Here is a 23,829-nt window from a genome sequence, read left to right as displayed (position 1 = left end):
GATTCACTCGCGCAGGTTTTCTCTGAAGCAATGGTTGAGGATGAATTGGCTCTGACCCTAGAGGAGGGGGTCAGATATGATGCAAATGGGGAACCTATCCCCAAGGTTGAGTGGGACGTTGAGGAGCCTAGAGTGATCAAGACTGTGGCCTCACTGGAGGCTCAGCCTATAAAGAGGTCAATTTCCTATTTGTCAATTCCGGTTTCTACTAATAAAATGCTACCCTCTATTGTTCAGGCACCCAAGTTGGAATTGAAGGTACTCCCTGAGCATTTGAAGTACGCATACCTAGGAGAAAAGGAGACCCTCCCAGTGATCATATCATCAACGCTGGAGGTAGAGCAAGAAAGAAAGTTGGTGGACGTGTTGAAGAAGCACAAGACTGCCATTGGTTGGACTCTGGCAGATATCAAGGGGATCAGCCCAACCACGTGTGTCCACCGGATCCTGTTAGAAGATGGCGCCAAGCCCACAAGAGAAGCCCAAAGACGTCTACATCCACCCATGATGAAGGTGGTCCAAGACGAGGTGATCAAGTTGCTAGATTGTGGGGTGATCTACCCCATTTCTGATAGTAAGTGGGTCTCTCCAGTGCAAGTGGTGCCCAAGAAGTCTGGGGTGACAGTGGTGAAGAACGAGGATAATGAGCTAGTGCCCCAGAGATTAGTCACTGGTCATAGGGTATGTATCGACTACCGGAAGCTGAAAGCCACAACGAGGAAGGATCATATGCCCTTGCCTTTTATTGACCAGATGTTGAAGCGCTTAGCGAGCCATTCCTACTATTGCTTCTTGGACGGATATAGTGGGTACAACCAGATCTGCATAGCCCATGAGGATCAGGAGAAGACGACCTTCACATGCCCCTTTGGGACCTTTGCTTATAGGCGCATGCCCTTCGGCTTATGCAACGCACCAGGTACTTTCCAAAGATGTATGCTTTCCATTTTCTCAAAATACATTGAAAATATTATTGAAGTCTTTATGGACGACTTTAGTGTCTTTGGTAAAGATTTTGATACTTGTTTAGAGAATCTAGGATTGATACTTGAGAGGTGTGTAGAAACTAACCTTGTGCTAAATTGGGAGAAGTGTCACTTCATGGTGACACAAGGAATAGTGTTAGGACACATAATATCTGATAGGGGCATTGAGGTAGATAAGGCTAAGGTTGATCTTGTACGTCACGTACCCTCCCCCACAACTGTGAGGGAGGTACGCTCTTTTCTTGGCCATGCAGGATTTTACAGGCGGTTCATCAAAGACTTCTCCAAGGTGGCGAGACCTATGTGTGCCCTATTGCAAAAGGATGTGCCATTTGTGTTCAATGAGGATTGCAAGAAGGCGTTTGAAAAGCTCAAGGAGTTGTTGACCACGGCCCCCATCATCTGCCCTTCGGATTGGAGTCTACCCTTCGAGCTTATGTGTGATGCATCGGACTATGCTGTTGGAGCTGTGTTGGGCCAGAGGAAGGATACGAAGGCCTATGCTATTTACTATGCTTCTCGGACCCTCAGCGACGCCCAGCTCAACTACTCCACCACTGAAAAAGAACTCTTGGCAGTAGTCTTTGCTTTAGATAAGTTTCGTTCTTATTTATTGCACTCTAAAGTAATTGTTTACTCTGACCATGCAGCCTTGAGATATCTGATGATCAAGAAAGAGGCCAAGCCCAGATTGATTCGATGGATCCTGTTGCTTCAGGAATTTGACCTAGAGATCAAGGACAAGAAGGGCAGCGAGAATGTGGTGGCGGACCATTTGAGCAGGATAGTACATGAGGAGGACGTCCAGCCCCTACAGGAAACTTTCCCAGATGAGCAGCTCTTTGGGATAGAGGTTAGTGTGCCCTGGTATGCGGATATCGTTAACTATTTAGTCACTAGGATATTTCCTGACACACTTTCCAAAGCTAGTAAGGATAAATTGAAGAAAATGGCTAGGCACTTTATTTGGGATGAGCCCTATTTATGGAAACATTGTAGTGACCAAGTCATTAGGAGATGTGTCCCAGAGTCTGAGCATAGGTCAATTTTGTCATTTTGCCATAGTGAGGCTTGTGGAGGCCACTTTGGGCCTCGTAGAACAGCCTTGAAGGTCTTAGATTGTGGATTTTATTGGCCCACTATCTTCAAGGATGCAAACTTGTTTTGTATTTCTTGTGATAGGTGCCAACGGACTGGTAATCTTGGCCCAAAAGATCAAATGCCCATGAGCCCAATAATAAATGTAGAAATTTTTGATGTTTGGGGCATTGACTTTATGGGCCCATTTCCCTCGTCTAATGGTTGTTTATATATACTATTGGCTGTGGACTATGTATCAAAGTGGGTGGAAGCAAAAGCCACCAGGACTAACGATTCAAAAGTGGTTGCAGGTTTCTTGAAAACTAACATATTTTCCAGGTTTGGAGTGCCACGTGTGCTAATCAGTGATGGAGGTTCTCACTTTTGCAACCGTACAATCGAGGCTTTGTTGAAGAAGTATGGGGTAACCCATAAGGTGTCCACGCCCTACCACCCTCAGACCAGTGGCCAAGCAGAGGTATCCAACAGGGAGATCAAGAGGATACTCGAGAAGACAGTGGGCCCGACAAGGAAGGATTGGAGCCAGAGATTGGATGATGCGTTGTGGGCCTACAGAACGGCCTACAAGACGCCTATTGGGATGTCTCCCTTTAGGTTGGCCTACGGAAAGGCATGCCACCTTCCAGTGGAGCTAGAGCACAAGGCTTGGTGGGCTGTCCAGAAGTTCAACATGGATTATGATGAAGCGGGCCTACATAGGAAGCTACAGCTAAATGAGCTTGAGGAGATAAGGAATGAGGCCTACGATGCTTCATGGATCTACAAGGAGAAGACAAAGGCCTACCATGACAAAATGATTCGCGGAAAAAGCTTCCAAGTGGGCCAGAAAGTTTTGTTATTCCATTCCAGACTTAAGCTATTCCCAGGTAAACTTCGTTCTCGTTGGGTTGGCCCATTTATAGTTATAAATGTGTTTGCTCATGGTGCTATAGAGATCAAGAGTGAGAAGACGGGGAAGGAGTTCAAGGTAAATGGGCATCGTCTCAAGCCCTACTATGAGTCCTTAGTGGGGTACACATTGGAAGAGATACCCCTCCAGGAGGCACCCCATGACGTGTGAACAAGGAGAAGGGTCCAGGCTGAAGGACTATAAATATTAAGCGTTGCATGGGAGGCAACCCATTTCAACCGAAGCTGTGAAGGACCCATGAACGAGAGTTTGACATTTCTATCCCTTCACTTGCTTAGGTTGAATTGTACTTGTGTCTTTGTTTGTTTGTTTATTTTACCCTTCTCTTATTTTCGTAGCCCCCCATATTTAGGGTCTATATACCATATTTTTTTGCCTACATTGAGGACAATGTAGATTCTAAGTGTGGGGTGGGTTTACACCTTTATTTTCAAAAAAATTTCAGTTTAAAAAAAAAAAAATGTTGGTTTTAGAGTCTTTTTGTTTGTTTGAGTCTTAGGATGCTCCTAACGTCTAGGATGAACATGTCTCTGAATTCATGGCTAAAGGTTTTCACGATCGAAATAGGACTTAATTGAATTCTGTGGTTAATCGACGTTGTGATACTTGTATGAAGATTTGAGATAGGATTGTAACTTGGTTCATTAAGCATGCTAGGATTAAGTCTAATTCATTTGACCCTAAGTGAGCTGTTGAGCTAAAATACTTTCTTTTCGAGTGCTTATTGATAAATTCATAATTTCATGGCTGTATTTGCAAAACCTCATCATTCTTTGAAAATCCAATGATCATGTGCCATAGATTTTAATGGACTAGAGAGTACTAGAACTCGACTGTTGTGACTGTCAAAACTTGTATGCCATAATATATCCTGATCCTGGATAGGATAGAAGGCATTAGGGTAACCACCATAGCCAAACAAGCATGTGTCCCCAATTGTGCCCGTCGTGGGACTCCTTAGAATGAACCCCTTTGAGCCTACATTGAAAACCTTTGTTTCATCACCCTCACTACCCTACCATGAGCTTAGTAGAGGATATCTCTACCCTTGTCTGAGGGACTTAGTAGAGCATGACATAGTGTGTAGGGGTGACGATGAACGACAAGTGTGGGGTGGGGAAAAACAAAGAAAAAGAAAGAAGATTTCCGTGAAAAATGAATGAAATAAAATGAAAAAAAATTGAAAAAAAAAAATTGAAAGAAAGAAAAAGGGCAAAAGAGGAGACAAATTGAAAAGAAAACTCTTGGGAAATTATTGAAGTGTGGTTTTGGACTTTCAAATTTGTAGAAGGCTCAAAGTTGAAAATTATGCCTTTGTCCATTCCCATGTTGGTTAGAGTGAAGGTTTGGCCCAAAACAATGATATTTGGCGTACAAAAATGATGACATAAGGTGGTCCTTATATGCTCTGCTAGGTCCTTAGGATTTTTGTATCCTTAATCTTCATTTCGGAAACCCTAGCTTAGCCCCATTACAACCTGTTTTAAGTGCTTACTTGATCCTTGAGATGGGCAGTCTTTGGTTAGTGGAGTCAGGTACGCAGTCGAGCTTATGGTTTAGGTCCATTTGTGCACTTTGTCATTTCATGAGGTCTTTAATAATTCTTCACAAAATGCTTTTATTGATGAAATATGCAAGATGTTTGTTGCCTCACAATTTATTCTCTTGCATATACTTGAGTGTGAAGCTTTTAAGCATAGCCATTTCTGAGAGAAAAATCGAGAGTATGCCTTGTGAGTTTGGATTAGACTTGTTCGAAACATGCTATCATTCACTGTATAACTTAAGTTCTCCATATCTTGCTTAGTCATATGAATGTCACATGTTTATTAACCATGAAATTATCCATGCGATTTTGATTAAGTGTTTAACGTGAAAGCCATGAGTTTGGAGTCTCTGAGACAACAGTTAGGAGCAATAGAGTCATTTACTTGCTTTTCGTTGAGTCTTTGTTTTGTTTTGTATTTTTGTTTTGCTAAGAGACTAGCAAAAGCTAAGTGTGGGGTAGTTGATAGGAGCACAATGTGTGACGATATTAATGAGTATGTGCTCCATTTTAGCCTTATTTCTCCCTTAAGTTTGTTGTTTTGAGTCATCGAGTCATTTTAAGAGTCTTGTAGAGTGTTTGGCCTGAAATAGGCAGAAAACGCAAAATTCATGAAGAATCCTAGCTGGATCAGGATTCCTCACCGTCATACTAATCTGTGGGCCTTAAGAGAGAATTATGGGTGTATTTTTCTGAAATTAAATTGTTTTAATTTCTTTTATTTTCTCTAAAAGAATTTAATTTTGTGCCCTTTATTAAATCAGGTTGACCAAGCAATGAAGAAGGGAAATAAAGTGAAAGACGTTTTCAGTTGGAGAATAAAGGAGAAAGATGTTTCAGCTTGGAAATTAAAGGAATTGCCCCATTATGAGAGGAGTTAAGGCCATAAAGGAGATGTTTCAGCTGGAAAATTAAAGGAATTAAGATGCAATCCCATCTGTCCAATGATGAAGGCTATGATCGACAAAAGCCAACCAATGCTCCCCTATAAATAGACAACGTCCAGAACTGAATTTGCATCACTTCTTAGCCAAGATCACTTCCCAGCCAAGATCATTTCCTTGCACATCACTTCCCGGCCTATCACTTTCCAGCCAAGATCACTTCCTGGCCAAAAACCATTCCAAGACTACCCAATTCACTCCTCAAACCTCCATCTCCTACAAGACCGTGACCACCATCCATCCATCAATCTACAAAGCTCTTAGGCGCTGAGTCAAGGACGCTCCACCACCATAGCAGAGACAAGTTCATCACCGTGTTGCTAAGCCGCTGAGGAAAGCTTTAAAGTGTAACTATGACTCTATTTACAATTTTTATTTCGGTTTTGTGTGTTTCAATTTGCGAGTTGTGTAATTGGAGACATGAAATTTTTAGAATATTTTTATTAATATTTTTGAGATTTTCAGTTTATTATTGAGTTAATTTCGAGAACTCTTTTATGATGCATGTTACAATCTTGTGCCCTTTTACGTGTTTAGGTAATTTTCAGAGTTAGGTTCATAAGTTTGCATGCTAGAATAACGGTGAGAGTTCTTGTTTGTTTGCTTAATTTGCCAAGAGTAATTGTTATTTGTTAAGGCGCTGAGTTAAACAAGTAGTAATTAGTTCTAACGGGTGGTAAAAACTATGTTCAATGGTTAAATGATTCTGGAAATTACGTGTTAAATTTTATGTGTAATGGTTAATTTTCACGTGTGAGTTGATTCGAGGGTTAGATAATACTACTAGTTAAGAGAATTACGCTGAGTGTTTTCGAAAATTAGTAGTATTAGGCTTGGTAAGGACTTTTCCGATCCAAGCCTACATTAGAATGAATAAGATAAATGGATTGATCCGCTAAGGCTTTTCATTTGGGCTCTTATCTAGGCATTTAAGATGGGCACGTTTTTGTAGCATGTTGAAATGAATTTTCTGTTTTTACACTTAGTAATTTCCGAGTGGTATTGGTCTAGGTTAGGGAAGTCGATCATTGTATATAGGTTTATTTGTTTTGTTTTTATTTTAAGTAGATTAGGAACCAAATTTGAAAACCCCCATTTTATTCTTTTATTTGTTAATTGACCTTTTTGTGTAGGTGTACCCTACAATCCCCGGACTGAACGATCCCTGCTTATCCTATACTGACAACTACATTTTGCAGGGTTAAATTGTGAGGTTATTTTAGCCGCATCAGTGGACTCTGTGTGGGTCTGGTGCGAGGCCAGGTTCCTCGATTGACATGGTTGTTCGGGTCGAGGAGATCACGGTGGCTGGCTGGAAGGGGAAGATCGAGTTAGTTGGGTTTGGATTGCTGCCTCGCTGTACTCATTGGCGGAATGGCTTGGAGGTGCAAGTTCGAGGGTTGCCAGGCGACGTCGTATCTGTGGCGGCCTGGATCTCATCGGATCAGACTTTTGTATTCCTCTACGATTATCAACCAAGAGTTTTGGACTTTTGGTAATTGGTGATCCAATCTGTGTAGAGATTAAAGTAAGTAATTTTAGATTGGGTATTTTTTTTTTGAGTAAATGGGGTTTGGAACCCAGTCAAGCTGGGAGACTTATCCCCACGCTCATGTTATTATTAATAATATTTTGTTGCAACGGGGGCTGACGTAATACCTGTACCCCGAGCATACATAGTTGCGTTACAATTGATTGGGTATTCTTTAAATTGATTAAAATTTTATATAGCTATGTATTGGGTGTTGATCGATTTGCTGGTGTACTTTTGATGGTATTGCTGAATTATTCTAACAATGAAGAATTTTGGCTGCAGATTTCAAGGATGTACAATAATTTGATGATAGGAGACGAAATGCATTGTTCTCTCTCTATCGCTTAATCTTTTCTACGCTTGTTATGTTTTATACTTTTAGTCTCCAGGTTGAGGTATTATTGATCAACTTTTTATTTGTGGATTTTTTTTTAAAGCAGAAAGTAATAAAACTTCAATGACGGTTGATGCTGGTTTTATTCATATGGTTCTGCTTCATGGTTCTGAATTTTGTTTTTCTTTAAGATTACACCAAAGCCTTGGGGAAGAGGGTTTATGCAATTCTATGTTTTGGTGATATCATACGGTTGTGCAATTGTTTCTTTTAATTGCAAAAAAGAAGAAGGAAGAACACTACAACAAAAATAAGGTATGTATGTCTATCTATGGGCACACAAAAAAAAAAAAAAAAAACCACTGAGTCCCAAAAATCTCAGGACCGGCTCTGGCTGTAGCTTTAGCAATAAGAATATTAGTGCTACCTAACCGACGACAAGCAGCAAACAACAGGTTTCCATCAGAGTTTTGTAGTAGAAAGCCAATGGTAGCAACATTTTATCTGACTGAACCATCAAAATTAAGCTTTACGTGTAACTGGTGAGGCGGCTGCCATTTGATATGGAAAAACTTTGACACTTTAGGACAAGAAAACACCAATGACCTAAGATTCTCAAATTCATGAAGGGATAACAATTAAGAATCAAGAGTATCCCAAACTCCTCTGTTTGGAAAACGGCATGGGTAAAAGCCAAAACTGTTTTTTTGATTGGGTAAACGATCATTTTCCCTTTTTTATTTTATTTTTTTATTTTTTTTTATTTTTTTATTAGCGTATAATACCCTCTGTATAGAAATATTTGTGCCCCCCTTGATCGTTGGGCCCTGGGCCGTCGCCAAGTGACTTGGCTCATACACTCTCGCAAGCGTACGAATCGTTGTCAAGTAAGGGAAGTATTAAACCTTGATTATCGTACCTCGGGGATTAGGTGTTGGACCTAACCAAGGAAATCGGCGGTAGGATAACTTAGAAGCGTACAATGAAAAATAAAAATAAAATAAAGTAAAATAATATTCATAAGGCACCAAGCCTCTGCAATGCTCTGCTTAGCTCACACTAAGCCTAAACAAAGCCACTAACTTGTAGCCCAAATGAGTTATGCACAATGGAAGGTAGAATTTTGTGTTTTGAATTGGGAATTAACTAAATTAAATGCAAACTAAAATAAAAGCAAACAACTAATTATCAAGCAAGAAATTAAATTTGGATTTTCAAATTAATGGGAACATGGGAGTGTCGGGTGATTCACACTAACTCTCTTGCAAATATCGATGCCAATTTCACAAATGCATGCATTTCCTATGTGTTAAGTCCTGTATCTAGTACCGGTTAAGGCTACTAAACCAATTATCCTTTCGGTGTATTGATTATGCCGGTTAAGGCCACAATCAACTCTCTAATTTGGGCATTACACCGGTTAAGGCCGCAAAATCCAAAATTAGAGGCCTAAAGAGCAAGATAATAGAGACTCAAGCAAGCTTAGCTACAATTAAGCTAGCTAATGGTTACCACACTTAAATCCTAGATGCCACAAGACTAATAAGTTGTCAATTTATCAATCTATTCATCACAATTTCCCACAACATAATTTCAAAGGGTGACAAAGCCTAGAAACATGCTTCTAAGGACCAATAAATTCGGATTTAAAGCATACACAATGGAAATTGCACTTATTAAGAGTAAAACATCAATATTTATACAAAATAAGTTAGGGCTTCACAACCCTAACTCCCAAATTTAACTACTCACAACCCATTATCAACACTACCACAAATGTGGCCTAAAGATACTAATTTTTACACACTTTTGCAGTATTGGTGTGTGAAATGGAAATAGTAAGCCACCGTTGTGAAATTTCGGTGGGATAAATTATGGTCACACTGTACATCAGTGTCAAAGTGAGAAAATGGAGATATTTATAATTTAGTAATAACCCAACCCACTGATATTGGTGTCAAACACGGTAGTGGAGCTAACATACTTGCCTTTATCGATTTTGACAATCTTTTATAACCGTCGGATTAGTGATAAAGAGTTGATCGACGATGAAAGAAAGCTTCCTTCAATATACCCCCTTCACTCCAGAGTTGAAACCTAATTTAGATCTAGATCTGGAGGTTTCTCCTCTCTCTCTCTCTCTCTCTCTCTCTCTCTCTCTCTCTCTCTGTCTCCAGACCAAAACAAGATCGATCTAGTTTTTTCTCCCCTCCTTTTAATTTTCGTTATCTCTCCTCTCTAGTATTTTGAATCTTCTGGGTGACTGTTGCAGTAAGGAAAAGATCGTCTCCCATCACTTAGCACTACAAAGAACTCGAAGCCTCCATTCACGTGCTTCCAAGCTCCGTGTCGAGGTCCAAATGGCGCTAACTTTAAGCCAAGGAGGGATTCTCGAGAAGAACGACTCTCCGTTTGAAGCCTTCAACTTTGTTTCTTTTCTCTCAAGATCTGACCCGTTGCCGCTTAATCTCCAGGCCTCGATCAAAAGTTAGTCGAGGTTAGAAGTTGCTTGGATGTTGGTCAAATAAAAAACCCAAGCTTGAGCCCTTGATCTCTCTCTCTCTCTTCGTCAAACCCTAAAATCCCATTCTCATATGCCAAGTTCTCTGGCAGTCTAGTTCCTATCGAATCTATGCCTTATCTTCTCCAAGGCTCCACCAAGGTAGTTCCTATTCCAACTCTTCCTTGTTTTCATTGTTGTTTTTTCTGAATTTGATCTATTCTGATTTGGATTTTTTGGTGTAAAATGGACCCAGATTTGAATGTTATAAGCATTTTAGTGAATATAGAGAAATTATTGATTTGTGCAGGGTTCGTAGACAAAAGAATGTGGCATCCCTATCAAAATCTTGTGATGGTACTTTTAATCAGCTTCTGCAGCGTGGTGTTTCCTCAGACTAGCTTTACGATACCATTTGCAAGCAGGTTGGTTCTTTTCCTTCTATCCTTTGTCTTGAATTGTATGCCTGGACAGAAAATAGTGCGGCAAATATCACTCATATTGTTTAGTTTTCTGGTACAGATATCACTCGCTCAATTAAGGAACTATGATCTTGTTTAAAACTCAGTCAGGTTCTGCTTCATTGATGTTGCCTCATTTAATCAGCACACTGTTGAACATAAGATGTGTGTGTGTTTCTTGTTGACTCATTTAGATGTCTTATTCTCAGCCTTAAATTCTTACTGTACATTTTTCACAAATTAATCGCTGAACCTTACAATACAAACATTTCAGACTTTCTTTGACTGGATAGTGGCTTTGCTCAACGTGTAGGATGTAAACGTGATGATTAAAAGACATGGTGAAAAAAATTTTAGACTAATAATATCTAGTTACTTGCAGCATCTTTTAAATTTAAGAGACTGATCTGATCTTACTAGTGAAGATAGAGATAGGTTGATTGAAGATCTGGTATTGTTTTTCCAACCTTATTCTCTTCTTACAAAACAATTTTACTGGGTGAGGGTGGTTGCATCTTAATGACATTGATATATTCTCTAATTTTCCTTATGATTTATATTTAACTCTTGCTTTTATAGGTGCGAGATATAACTTATATATGGCAGACAGATGAGCTTAGACGCCATAAACCCACACCAGTTGATGAAGCTAGGGTAGGTAAACCACTTCAGCATTAGAGCCATTGATTTTCACATGCTTTGGCTCTTTGAAATTGTGTATATCTCTTACAAACAATAAAATTGTATTTATTGTTTACCACAGGTTTGAACATTGTGGAGCAGTCCCTTTGGAAAGCTGTACCTCATTATTTATATCGTGTCAGCAATAAAGAAGGTTTGTCTTCAAATTCGTTTCTGGGATTGATATGTTTCTAGTTCTTTATATGCATAAGTTTCCATGTCATTCAATATTGTTGTCAAATTTCAAACATTTGTAAATCTTTTCCACCAAAAAATTAAATACCTTATGTAAGGCAGAGTCAAAGATTTTTAATGGAAAGCATATACTGTGAACAATTTTAGCAATGAATGCTATTCGATTTCTTTTCTTTGGTTTGATGTTGTTGTTGAGAATGACCTAATTTTGTTTCCTATTATTGAATTGAATTGAAATTCTGCTATTGTTGTTTTGACTCTCACCATCACCCTGCTGGAGTCAATCATTAAGTAGATAACTGAAAACCCTTAATATGCTACTGGCAAGCTGCTATTAAGTCCTCAATGTACCAATTACACTGTAAGCCTTTAACTGTTGGCATCTTCTCTGTGATAATTCAGAAGATTTTCCTCTTTTTGTCGTTGCAATCTCATAAATGCATATATTGGTTTTTACGTTTGACTCTCACTCTCAAGATTTCCTTTTCATTGCATAGGTTGGTGAGTTTATGCAGCTTCTATAAGTCGAATCAATACCTAAAAAGGAGTTGTTGGGTGTACCAATTGTAAGTCATCCAAAATCTTTCAATTAAAAACATAAGGTTCTGATTCTTTGCCATTGCCGTTTGTATGTCAAATGCTGGATCAATTTCTTTAACGAAGATCAGGTCATAATTTTTGTTCACATAATGAAGAACAGAAACAACTACATGCCCACTATGTAATAAAATATTAAATAAGTTATTTACAATAGATTGTGACAGTTTTTCATTGCATAGTTTGTCTGGGATCTAATATTGACTATCATGCTCTTATTTTGGATCAACAACCAATGGATTTTGAGTTCCCAATGGAGTTTCTTGAGGCTGGAAATGTATACAAGTATGCAAAGAACTATGTTTCTCGGCGATACGTAAGCTTTTGTTACCACTACTTGACAGATTACTTGCTTGATAGTACTTGACAGTTTCGTCAGGAGATCATACATATATTAGGTAATCATATAATCATTTCCTTAAACTTATGTGTTTCAGAATTTTAATTGTTCCACAGCTATAATTTTAGTTGATATCTCATATTATGGCTATGTAACAGTCTTAGCTTGTCTAAATTTTGGAGAAGAGGAGAATCAGGAGATCATTGGTATCATGCCATGGTTTAAGGCTGCCAAGAATTTTATTTTCCCATTATGTGGTTTGATAAAAATTATTGATATTGTAAATTATTATTATTTTTTAATTTATAATATTGGTAGTCACCATTATTAAGATTGAGCCACATATTTTATATTAAAATAATGCAAAAATGAAGTCACCAATAAAATAAATGAGATTGCTGGTGGTGATGGGGCCCACAGTTTTCAGTCACAAAAAAAGTGAGTGGTTTCTTGGGTATATGTCACGGTAACAACAGAAACCATCAAGTAATAGTGTCAAAGCCCGTGTCTATTGCTATCCTCACACCAATCATTGGGTCTATATGATCAACACACACCATTCTCAATGGTGGTGTTAGGCCAGTTTTGTGGTAGTGCAAATACATCATCAAATACATAAGAAATTAAGAGAACTGATAGAGGAGAGAGGGAATACAAGCTAAGCTCACAATTTGCTACAGGCAAATATGAACCCAACTTGAAATTAAGCCCCCATTCTTTACCAATGTCAAAATCCCTTGTGGTGATGAAGCCTTGGTGATGTGAAGTGAAAGCCTCTTAATTGCTCTTTCTAATTTTTGAGAAAAAATGATAAGAGATTTAAAAATGGAGGAGAGAGAGTGGGGAGGTGGGTTGCGGCGATGGAGAATCGGCTGCGGCTACAGTAGGTAGATAGGTGCGGCCACTGTTCTATGCTATTGCTAAGGGTTTTTAATTGTGGTTGGCTGAGCGATAAGGAAGAAAAACGGATGAGGAATTGATGGCTCAAATTCAAGAGGAAAAAATATGGTCAGTGACGTGTGGCTGGGATTTAAGAGGAAACTATGATCTTTTCTTTTTCTACCACGTGTCACATGATGGATGGTGGAGATGATTAATGTTAATCAAGCCCTTGCCATTTCTTCTTTCTGCAGGTACACAGCCCACGTGCCACCATGGGTAATTAAACAAAATGTTTAAATAATTAAACATTTGTTTAATTAATGCTTATTTCTTTCTCTTTTGCTCTATTCCAAATTTCCAATCATGGGGCACCAATCAATTAAACCCAATTGCATGTTTGCATTAACTAACCAAAATTTAGGTTAATTAAGCCATGCAGCTCTAACCCCATTTCTATTATCATCATTTCTTTTCTTTCTTGGCATTGATCATAGTTGACCACGTCGAGAATTTGTCATTTTGTCGAAACTCCAATTTGCTCCACTTTTTGCACCATTTTCTCACGATTTCTGTAACTCTACTTATTTCCTACAAAATAAATAAATAAAAATGCATTAACTATATATTAATTAATTTGAGAATTAGCTTAATTCTAGTATTTTAGATATAATTACACGTATAAAAATGCGTGTAATCACACCCCCACACTTGAACTTTGTTTGTCCTCAAGCAAACTAAATGAAATCTAATAAAAAAAATCTACAAACTCAAACACAAGTGTTCAACTAAAGAAAATGTGCTATTAACCTTTCCAATCATAACCCTCGGAGAACTAATTATATATATGACCATGAGGTTGACAAAACACAATATAAGATTTTTGAATTTGTGAGGCAATTAAGATGCACATGTAATAGATGCTCAAGTATATGCATGTGTCAAATCATTCCACCACAATCAAATAGGCATATAGAAGATCCGACATAACCCACTAAACTCACATAGGTTCACTAAATATTACCACTCAAGTGTTTAGGGGCTATATGTGTTTCACTCAAAAGCAATTTCACAACACGCGCCGCTATATGCTTGCTCTTCGATCTCATCTCCGCTGGGTAGCCCACAACATTCAAGATTAAGAGGTTTTTTATTTGGTTGTAATGGGGCTAAGGGCAAGTGGCTAATAGTAGGCCTGGCATCTAAGCCCGTGACCCGCAAACCCGCCTGAAACCTGCACGGTAAAAGCCTGCAGGAACCCGTCCATTTATTAAATTCGTGCTAAAAAAGCCCGCACGCAAAAAGCCCTCAAATTAACGGGCCTTGCATGCTAAACCCACTGGAACCCATGGAACTCGTTAACTTCCAAACAAACCCACTTCGAGTCTTCGACCCTTTCCGTCATTCACCAAAACGCAACTCTCTCTCTGGGTTTGCTGCACTGAGGTAGACGCACACTCACGCCACTCCCTCTCTCTCTCTCTCTTTCTTCCAGATCTGAAACCCAGAGACCCCCAGAAGCCCTTGGTTCAGCTACAACGACGATCGCGGTAAGCATTTTCTCTGCTGCACTACTCTCACCCTTCTTCTGTTTCTTCCATTCTGTAATCTGGTGTTTGTTTGGTTCTGGGGTTGTACTAGTTCTTTAAAGATCTGAGTGTTCTGAAGCTTTGTTGTTCTTGATCGAATGTTGGGTTTTATGGGTTGCTGTTGATAATGCATTTTCTGTGTGATTTTTGGTCGAATGTTGGGTTTTATGGGTTGTACTAGTTCTTGATCGAATGTTGGGTTTTATGGGTTTTATGGGTTGCTGTTCTTTAACGATTAATTTTCATATATAATGTTGAATTATAGTGATTGCTTGAGTTGAGTGCATGCACTTTGGCTACTGTTGAACATCACAATTCCTTTTAGACGACAACTAATCTTATTTTTAAATACAGTTTTAATTATATGTATTAATAAATATATCGGTAATCTGTATTTTAAAAATATCAAAGTATCAAGTATCACTTGTAATACTGGCAAATTAATATGAATACCTAAAAGTCAGTTTTCAAGATATTTGAAGTATCAGTCAAATATAAATATGTAAATTTATATAGTTATATGTCTTGCTTATATAGTTATATGTCTTGCTTATGTTTCTGCCTGCTATGTTGTTAAGAAGTCACTTTCGTTTCTTTTTTTGTAGATGAGTTTAAATGATGAGTCCCAATTTATATCTGTGGAGGAAAGAGGAGAAGATGCTACAACAAATGTACAAGGAGATGATTTGCCTTCTAGAAGAAATTGGACGAGAGGTTTTACAGTTAAGAAGAGGAAGAAGAGTTCTCAATGTTGGCTGTCTTTTGAGGAAATTCCTTTGGGTGAGGATATGATTGAGCGTGCAAAATGCAAGAAATGTGGAGCAATACTCAAATGTGATTCGGCAACAGGGACAGGTAGCATGTTACGTCATCACAATTCATGTTCTACTTCCTCTGCTAGTAATGTTGTTTCACCACAATCTGCCATACGTTCTACTAAGTTTCAGTATGAGTAATTCTGTGAGTTATTGATAGAAGCTATTATCAGACATGATTTACCTTTCAGCTTTGTTGAGTATGAGGGTATTAGAGATGTATTTTCCTATATCTCTCCTGCACTTAAACTCCCTTGCAGAAATACTGTTAAAGCTCATGTGTTGAAGTTATTTAAGAGTGAAAAAGTGAAACTTCAAACTTTGTTAAGTTCTGTTCAAGGGAGACTTTGTTTGACTGCTGATTTGTGGACCTCTTTAGCAACTGATGGGTATTTGACAATTACGGCTCACTTTGTTGATTCGGAATGGAGATTGAGAAAGAAGATTATAAATTTCTGTCATATGCCTCCTCCGCACAATGGTGTTGCACTAGCTGATAAGGTAAATACCTTGATAGGAGAGTGGGGAATTGAAAAGAATTTGTTTTCAATTACCTTAGATAATGCCACTGCCAATGATTCATTTGTTGAAAAATTGAAGACTAAGTTGAACTTTAAAGGATTGCTCTTAATGAATGGCAGATTCTTTCATGTTCGGTGTTGTGCTCACATCTTGAACTTGATAGTTCAAGATGGATTGAAAGCAATTGATCCTTCTGTGATAAAGGTACGTGATTGCATCAAATACATAAAGGGTTCTTCGGCAAGAAAAGAAAGATTTTTGGAGTGTGTTGCACAAGTTGGATTGAGAGGTAGTAGAAGAGGTTTGAGGCAAGATGTGCCTACTAGGTGGAATTCTACTTATTTGATGCTTGATAGTGCTCTCTACTATCGCCGAGCTTTGATGAATTTGGGCTTAAGTGACAATGATTTCAAGTTGTGTCCTGTTGCTGATGAGTGGGCTAAAATAGAGAAGATCACCAAATTTTTGGGGTATTTTTATGAAGTAACGTGTCTATTTTCTGGAACAAAATACCCTACTTCAAACTTGTTCTTTCCGAAAGTGTTCATTGTTCAACATAGTATACAGGAAGCCATGAGGGATCACGATAGTTTCATGAGGCGGATGGGGATGGAGATGAATCTAAAGTTTGAGAAGTACTGGTCAGATTATAGCTTGATTCTTGGAATTACAGTTGTTATGGATCCTAGGTTTAAGATGCAATTTGTGGAGTGGGCTTATGACAAGCTTTATGGTCCAGATTCTTCACAATTAGAGGTCTTTAATGATACATTGTCCTCTTTATTTGATGCATACGTGGAGAAGAGCTTTGATCCTAATGATTCAAATTACTCGATAGATGAGGGTTCTTCTCAAGCACAAGGCGATCACAGCTTACTTGAGGTAAAAAAAAAAATTAAAAAAAAACTTATTTGAGTTTCCATCTTAATGATTCAAGTTGATATTTGAGTTTTAGTAATATCTATGTTGTTGCCATATATGTGTTGATAGTTGGTCATTGGCAGGCTTTTGATAACGCTTACAAAATTGGTTCGAGTTCAAGTATGAAGACAGAATTGAGCAAGTATTTGGATGAAGTAAGGCTAGAAAGAAAGCAAGAGTTGGATGTACTTTCTTGGTGGAAAATGGAGCAAATCCGATATCCTATTCTTTTTCATCTAGCTCGTGATGTGCTCACAATTCCCATTTCTACCGTTGCATCTGAATCGGCCTTTAGCATTGGCGGGAGAGTTTTAGATCAATACCGCAGCTCACTGTTGCCTGACACAGTTCAAGCTCTGCTTTGTACTCGAGATTGGATTTTTGGTAACAAAGGTAAGCTCAAAACAACTTGGTTCTATTCTCACTTTATCAATCTTTATGTTATTCTAATATTTTTCTTTTTTGTTTGTTTATATTTTAGAAAAAGAGCGTGCTGAATTGGATGATCTTACTGAAGACATATTTGATTTGACATTGCAAGATAGATCTGGAGAAGGAGAAAGCCGCAATTAAGATGACTTAGACGTATTTTATTTAGTACATTAAAAATGTATTTTATTTGGTACATTAAATATGTATTTCGAACCTATTGAAATATTTAATTATATCTACTAGCTTAGCTCAACCAACATATGTATATATTAATTGATCTGAATATATTTTTCTAACAGTTGATCAAAAAATGAATCAAAAATTACATAAGTCTTAACGGATTTTAATGGATTTGGGAAAAAAAATTTATATACATAAGTCTTAACCGGTTCTAGTTGCTTAAAAAAAAAAAAATTAAAAAAAATTAAAAAAAAAATTTGTTAACGGGTTTTAACGGGTTCCAATAGAAAACCCGCAAACCCGTCGGGTTTAGCCTGCGAAACCCGTTAACTTAACGGGTTTTTACAGGGTCGGCCCGTTAAAAACCCGGCCCGTTAAGAACCCGCACCGTACCCGCACTATACTCGCACGTTGCCAGGCCTAGCTAATAGAAATGAAAGATAGGGAAAAACAAAGTCCATGGAAATCGGTGAAGCAACTCTCTCTTGTAGAGATATATGACTTTTGCTTTTGAATGCTAACTCACTCACTTAATTCCGATGTACAACCCATACTACACTATACTATAAACAAAAGTAATACTAGCTAAATATTATTTATTTATTTATTTTTTTTTGTAACACTTTTTTTTCTCAATCACCTTTTCTTTTTCTCTTTTTTTTTTGTTTATTTTTTTTTGTTGTCATTTCTTCTTTTGAACTTCTTCTTTTTCTCTCTTCTCTTTTTTTTATTTTTTTTTATCTTTAACACACACACACACACCCCCATACTTATTCTTTTGTAACCTCACACTTTTGACTTTTTTTCTTTTCTTTTGAAGCACTCAAACATAAAGTCATTCTCTCGAATCGCTTCATCAACTACCATGGAAGGGTAGGATAAAAGTGTATAGGCTAGGTAGGGATTTATGGTGGTAATGAACAAAAAGGCTAAATATATACATAGACTCAAAGTGGCAATCTAGTGGTAAATATTTTTGGGTACATGCTTCTTTGGCCATGGTGGTATTAAGCCTAATTGCCTCAATCATTTCTATCCCATCGTAAGCTAAAAGTAGCATCGAGAGGTCTCAAGCAAGTTCTAGATACGCAATGTCATGAAATTGTACACACATGAAAGAATAAGTGAATGAGCGATGCATACACTATAGATATTAGGCTCAAAAGCTCACAAATAAGGCATGCAAGTTAATCAAATCATCTATATGCTTCTCTAATTATAATGAACTAACCTAACCATAGGCTATGTGCACACATATAGTCAATCATAGATCACATATACACTCAATTACAAAACAAATTCAAAATCCTAGATCATGTTTAATCTATCCACAATCATAACAAGTTAAGTCCATGGCTCGTCATTGGGGTTGGAAAAGGCATTAACTACTAAAATATAATTACAAAAAGCTAATCTAAAAGTGATTTTTTTTTATAGGGCACCGAGCCCTCACCCCCACACTTGAAACCAACATTGTCCTCAATGTTGTAAAGTGAGCTCGAAAGCTAAAATCCGTGTCGGATTTAGGCATGAGAGTGAAGTTCGGGCAAAGGCACAAAAATTAACTATGAAAATGAAAATCTAAATGCGGAGAAAAGTTACGGAAAACCCCCTTTGTCGACCCTCCATTGCTCACGACCCTTGGAGAAGACTAATATGAGACACCAACCTCAAGGCACAAGGCCTTGACTTCCGTTATGTATGCTCCATAATAGCTTAAGGTGCTCGTGAAAAGATCAACTCCATTGAAAAATATGTAGTGTCCAAGAGCAATGCGTCACAAATAGCCCATCAAAGAATAAGGACAAGGGTCCTCCATTAAGCTTGTGGTCTTAATCCCATCAACTCACAACCCAAAATCATCCTCCATGACCTCCACACAAGAATTGTAGCTCAAAATATATCCTTATTCTCCACACTCCAAGCACCTCCCAACCTCCCAAAAAAAAAAAAAAAGAAGGCTAAATAGCCTTATTGATGGAAAATGAACAAGAAAGAACATCACAAGTAATGTTAGGGTTGCCTCCCTAGCGAGCGCTTTGTTTAAGGACTTCATTGCCGGTCCATAGAGTTTTTCATTTTTTTTAGAAGCATCATCGAGGTAAGTCACCTCATGATGAGAATCGAAAGTGGAGTCATGATATGGTTTAAGCCGGTGCCCATTAGCCTTGAAAGTTCTCCCATCATTCAAATTTCTTACTTCAATAGCACCATGAGGGAATACTTCCACTAGTTCATAGGGTCCACTCCACCTTGACTTCAATTTACCGGGAAAGAGACGAAGTTTAGAGTTGTATAGTGACCCTAAATGCCAATTACCAAGGGATTAAGATCCGAAAACTCTAATCCCTGGCAACGGCGCCATTGACTTGGTTCATAAACTCTCGCAACGTACGAATCGTTGTCAAGTAAGGGAAGTATTAAACCTTGATTATCGTACCTCGGGGATTAGGTGTTGCACCTAACCAAGGTAATCGGCTGTAGGATAACTTAGAAGCATACAATGAAAAATAAAAATAAAATAAAGTAAAATAATATTCACAAGGCACCAAGCCTCGGCAATGCTCGGCTTAGCTCACACTAAGCCTAATCAAAGCCACTAACTTGTAGCCCAAATGAGTTATGCACAATGGAAGGTAGAATTTTGTTTTGGAGTTTTGAATTGGGAATTAACTAAATTAAATGCAAACTAAAATAAAAGCAAACAACTAATTATCAAGCAAGAAATTAAATTTGGATTTTCAAATTAATGGGAACATGGGAGTGTCGGGTGATTCACACTAACTCTCTTGCAAATATCGATGCCAATTTGTGTTAAGTCCTGTATCTAGTACCGGTTAAGGCTATTAAACCATTTATCCTTTCGGTGTATTGATTATGCCGGTTAAGGCCACAATCAACTCTCTAATTTGGGCATTACGCCGGTTAAGGCCGCAAAATCCAAAATTAGAGGCCTAGAGAGCAAGATAATAGAGACCCAAGCAAGCTTAGCTACAATTAAGCTAGCTAATGGTTACCACACTTAAATCCTAGATGCCACAAGACTAATAAGTTGTCAATTTATCAATCTATTCATCACACTTGCCCACAACATAATTTCAAAGGGTGACAAAGCCTAGAAACATGCTTCTAAGGACCAATAAATTCTTATTTAAAGCATACACAATGGAAATTGCACTTATTAAGAGTAAAACATCAATATTTATACAAAATAAGTTAGGGCTTCACAACCCTAACTCCCAAATTGAACTACTCACAACCCATTATCAAATACATCATCAAATACATAAGAAATTAAGAGAAATGATAGAGGAGAGAGGGAACACAAGCTAAGCTCACAATTTGCTATAGGCAAATATGAACCCAACTTGAAATTAAGCCCATATTCTTTACCAAAGCCAAAATCTCTTGTGGTGATGAAGCCTTGATGATGTGAAGTGAAAGCCTCTTAATTGCTCTTTCCAATTTTTGAGAGAAAATGATAAGAGATTTAAAAATGGAGGAGAGAGAGTGGGGAGGTGGGTTGTGGCGATGGAGAATCGGCTGCGGTTACAGTAGGTAGATCTATATATATGGGTGTGTGGCCAATGTTCTATGCCAATGCTAAGGGTTTTTAATTGTGGTTGGCTGAGCTAGGGGTGGGTTCGCGAAACCGAAAATCGAAAAAAATCGAGCCGAAAGCCGAACCGAAGTCGAAAAAACCACACCGAAAAAAAACCAAACCGAAACAAAAAAACCGAACTGAACCGAACCGGTTCGGTTCGGTTTTCGGTTTTACTGTGTCAAAAACCGGTTCGGACCGAACCGAACCGAACTTACTAAAAACGACGTCGTTTTTTCAGTTTTTGATCAGAAACCCTAGAGCCCCGCGATATAAATTGTCCTCACTCAACCTCGCGAGTCGCGACATTCATTTCAGCCTTTTCATTTTAGCGTCTCTTCTTTAGTCTCTCTTCTCCGCCGCTCCTGCCATCAAGGCTCTGAAGGAACCAGATCGCGACCGCAAGAAGGTTATAAACATGAAGACCAGATCGATGGCCAAGACATGAGCGGGACAGTGAAGCGGTGAAGGAGAATCTTTCGGTTGGATGCACGAGATTACGGACGGCGATGTTGAGGAGCTGGTATGAACCCAAGGTATTTCAATTTCAAATATCTCTGCTTTTGATGATTCGGGTTCAATATTATTCTGAGTTTGTCATGATTTTGTGCTGGTATGAATTTAATGGCATAGAATGGATGAGCTTGTTCATGATCTGGTAGAGAAAGCTTAACGGAGCAAGGATGAAATGATCGATCATGATGTTTCCCAGCACCAGTACCCTCGCGGCCTCGCCTTGGTAAATTTTTTTTTCTAGATCCACTACTTTTTAGTTCAAATCTGGTTAAAAATGAAGAAGCTAGAGGAAGTATATGTGAATTTCGAACCGATTTCTGAATTTTCAATGTAATTGTAATATTGGGTTTTGGAAATAGGCAGGTGGCTAGTGCTTTTGCATTCTCTCTTGGACTCGTATATGGAAACATTAAGAATGCTCAGGGTCTTCAAGGTACCCACTTTTGCCTTCTTGTTAGAGTCATTGATAGACATTGGTGTTGTTTTAAGATGAATTAAGGACACAGATTTCATATGGAACTGAACTGGAAATCCCTAGAAAAAAGGTCTAAACTACTTCAATGTTACAAATGTTATCTATTGTATTGATGTTCTACTGTTCTAGTGATGGTTAATATGAAATTTGTATGTCTTCCGTTTTATTGTTTTGATTATGGGTATGTTGATGACAGTGTTTAGGATTGTGGAACAACCTGACAGCAATGAGAAAAGTCTGGATCAAAAGACCCAAGTCAAGTTCCAAATTATGAGTCTGAAGGTCAAAGCTGAAACGGACTATGCTCCTGAGCTGGTAAATATACTACTCTTGCCTCTTTATGCTCTCTGTGGCTTGTTAAGTGTTCTGTGGATACACTTTTGGGAAATTGGCACTCCAATTTCCAATTGGTTGTTTGGTGCCTACTCTGTTCATTTAACTTACCCTTTGTTGATACAGTTTGATGAGCAAAAGGATCAAAGTAGCAGTTGAGCGAATTTGCAGTTGAGCGAATTTTGCGGGTTGTATTTTTAGATGCAGAGCACCCTACTCCTGTAAGTTGAAATCTGACTTGTTTAATAGTGCTTGTGTTTTCTTTTTATTGAGAATATTCTAATGATGATAGTGTTGTTTCAGGCTCATGTTGGAGAAGGCCTTGTAATTGATGAATGGATATAACTTTCACCTCTGATCTGTATATTTTAGTAGAATGAGCTAAACTTTTCATGTTCTTCTAATTGAGAACTTCTCCTAATAAAGTGCATGGTTTCTGCACATGGATTTCTTTAGTTACCAGACCAGATGACCTTCTAATTTTGTCAGTCATGTTCTTGCACAGGATATGATGAAAACACAAGGGATGCCTATTGGGGGCCACATGAAATCTCTTTCCTTAATTACAAGTCAGGAACTTGTCTTCCTTTCACAACTTGATTTTAGCCATTCCATGGTATGTTGATTACTGCTTTTGTATTTTGTGGTTGTTAAAATCTTAAATCATTTGATGGCTACTAATTCAGGCTCATGTCGCATTCCACTGTGCTGAACCATACTTGATTTGCATGTGTTGAAAACTGTAGGTGTTGTGGATGTGAAGCAAGCTGATCCTTAGGGCGACATCCTGATATGGGGACTTTCCAAATGGGAGCAAATGTGGGCAGATTTCAATGGCCTTGATAAGGCTCCAACGGCCTTGATTTTTTAATGTTAATGATTTGCTTTTTTTATTTTTTTTTTATTGATAAGGCTCCAACGGCCTTGATTCCCAGTTTCCAGAGTGATTTGTTTTAAGAAGATGGACAATTGGACATGATTCAGGACTCAAAATAGACTAAATATATTAAAATATATGTAAATGGTTATATTTGCGGATCAACTAGACTAAATATATTTAAATGTATATAAATAATTAAAAAAATAAAATAAACCGAACGTGAACGGAACCGGACCGAACCGAACCGGTCGGTTCGGTTGTCGGTTCTGAACTCTCAAAAATAAAAAACCGAACCGAACCGACTTTAACTTCGGTTCGATTCTCGGTTTTGGCTCAAAACCGAACCAAATGAAACCGAACCCACCCCTAGACTGAGCGACAAGGAAGAAAAACGGATGAGGAATTGATGGCTCAGATTCAAGAGGAAAAAATATGGTCAGTGACGTGTGGCTGGGATTTAAGAGGAAACTATGATTTTTTCTTTTTCTGCCACTTGTCACATGATGGATGGTGGAGATGATTAATGTTAATCAAGCCCTTGCCATTTCTTCTTTCTG

The 23,829-nt window shown here is 38.2% G+C and overlaps 1 protein-coding gene across 1 annotated transcript; it reads left to right on the top strand.

The window, feature by feature from the left end:
* The first annotated feature begins 21,538 nt into the window (after positions 1 to 21,538).
* LOC121049854 (vesicle-associated protein 4-2-like) lies at positions 21,539 to 22,722 on the top strand. Its single transcript, XM_040508125.1, has 5 exons — positions 21,539 to 21,604; positions 21,702 to 21,807; positions 21,944 to 22,017; positions 22,256 to 22,374; positions 22,519 to 22,722. Exons 2-5 carry the CDS (start codon positions 21,767 to 21,769, stop codon positions 22,549 to 22,551), a joined length of 267 nt encoding a protein of 88 aa, XP_040364059.1. The 5' UTR covers positions 21,539 to 21,604; positions 21,702 to 21,766; the 3' UTR covers positions 22,552 to 22,722.
* Positions 22,723 to 23,829: the final 1,107 nt, after the last annotated feature.

This window comes from Rosa chinensis, chromosome 6 (assembly GCF_002994745.2).
Source record: "Rosa chinensis cultivar Old Blush chromosome 6, RchiOBHm-V2, whole genome shotgun sequence".
NCBI classification, from domain to species: Eukaryota; Viridiplantae; Streptophyta; class Magnoliopsida; order Rosales; family Rosaceae; genus Rosa; species Rosa chinensis.
This window is presented reverse-complemented; position numbering and strand designations above follow the sequence as displayed.

Excerpts from the sequence above, each read along its gene's own strand:
- LOC121049854 (XM_040508125.1), top strand. The coding sequence starts at position 21,767 with ATGATGTTTCCCAGCACCAGTACCCTCGCGGCCTCGCCTTG. Across the intron at positions 21,808-21,943 it reads ACCCTCGCGGCCTCGCCTTG|GCAGGTGGCTAGTGCTTTTG; the intron begins GTAAATTTTTTT and ends TTTTGGAAATAG. Across the intron at positions 22,018-22,255 it reads GAATGCTCAGGGTCTTCAAG|TGTTTAGGATTGTGGAACAA; the intron begins GTACCCACTTTT and ends TGTTGATGACAG.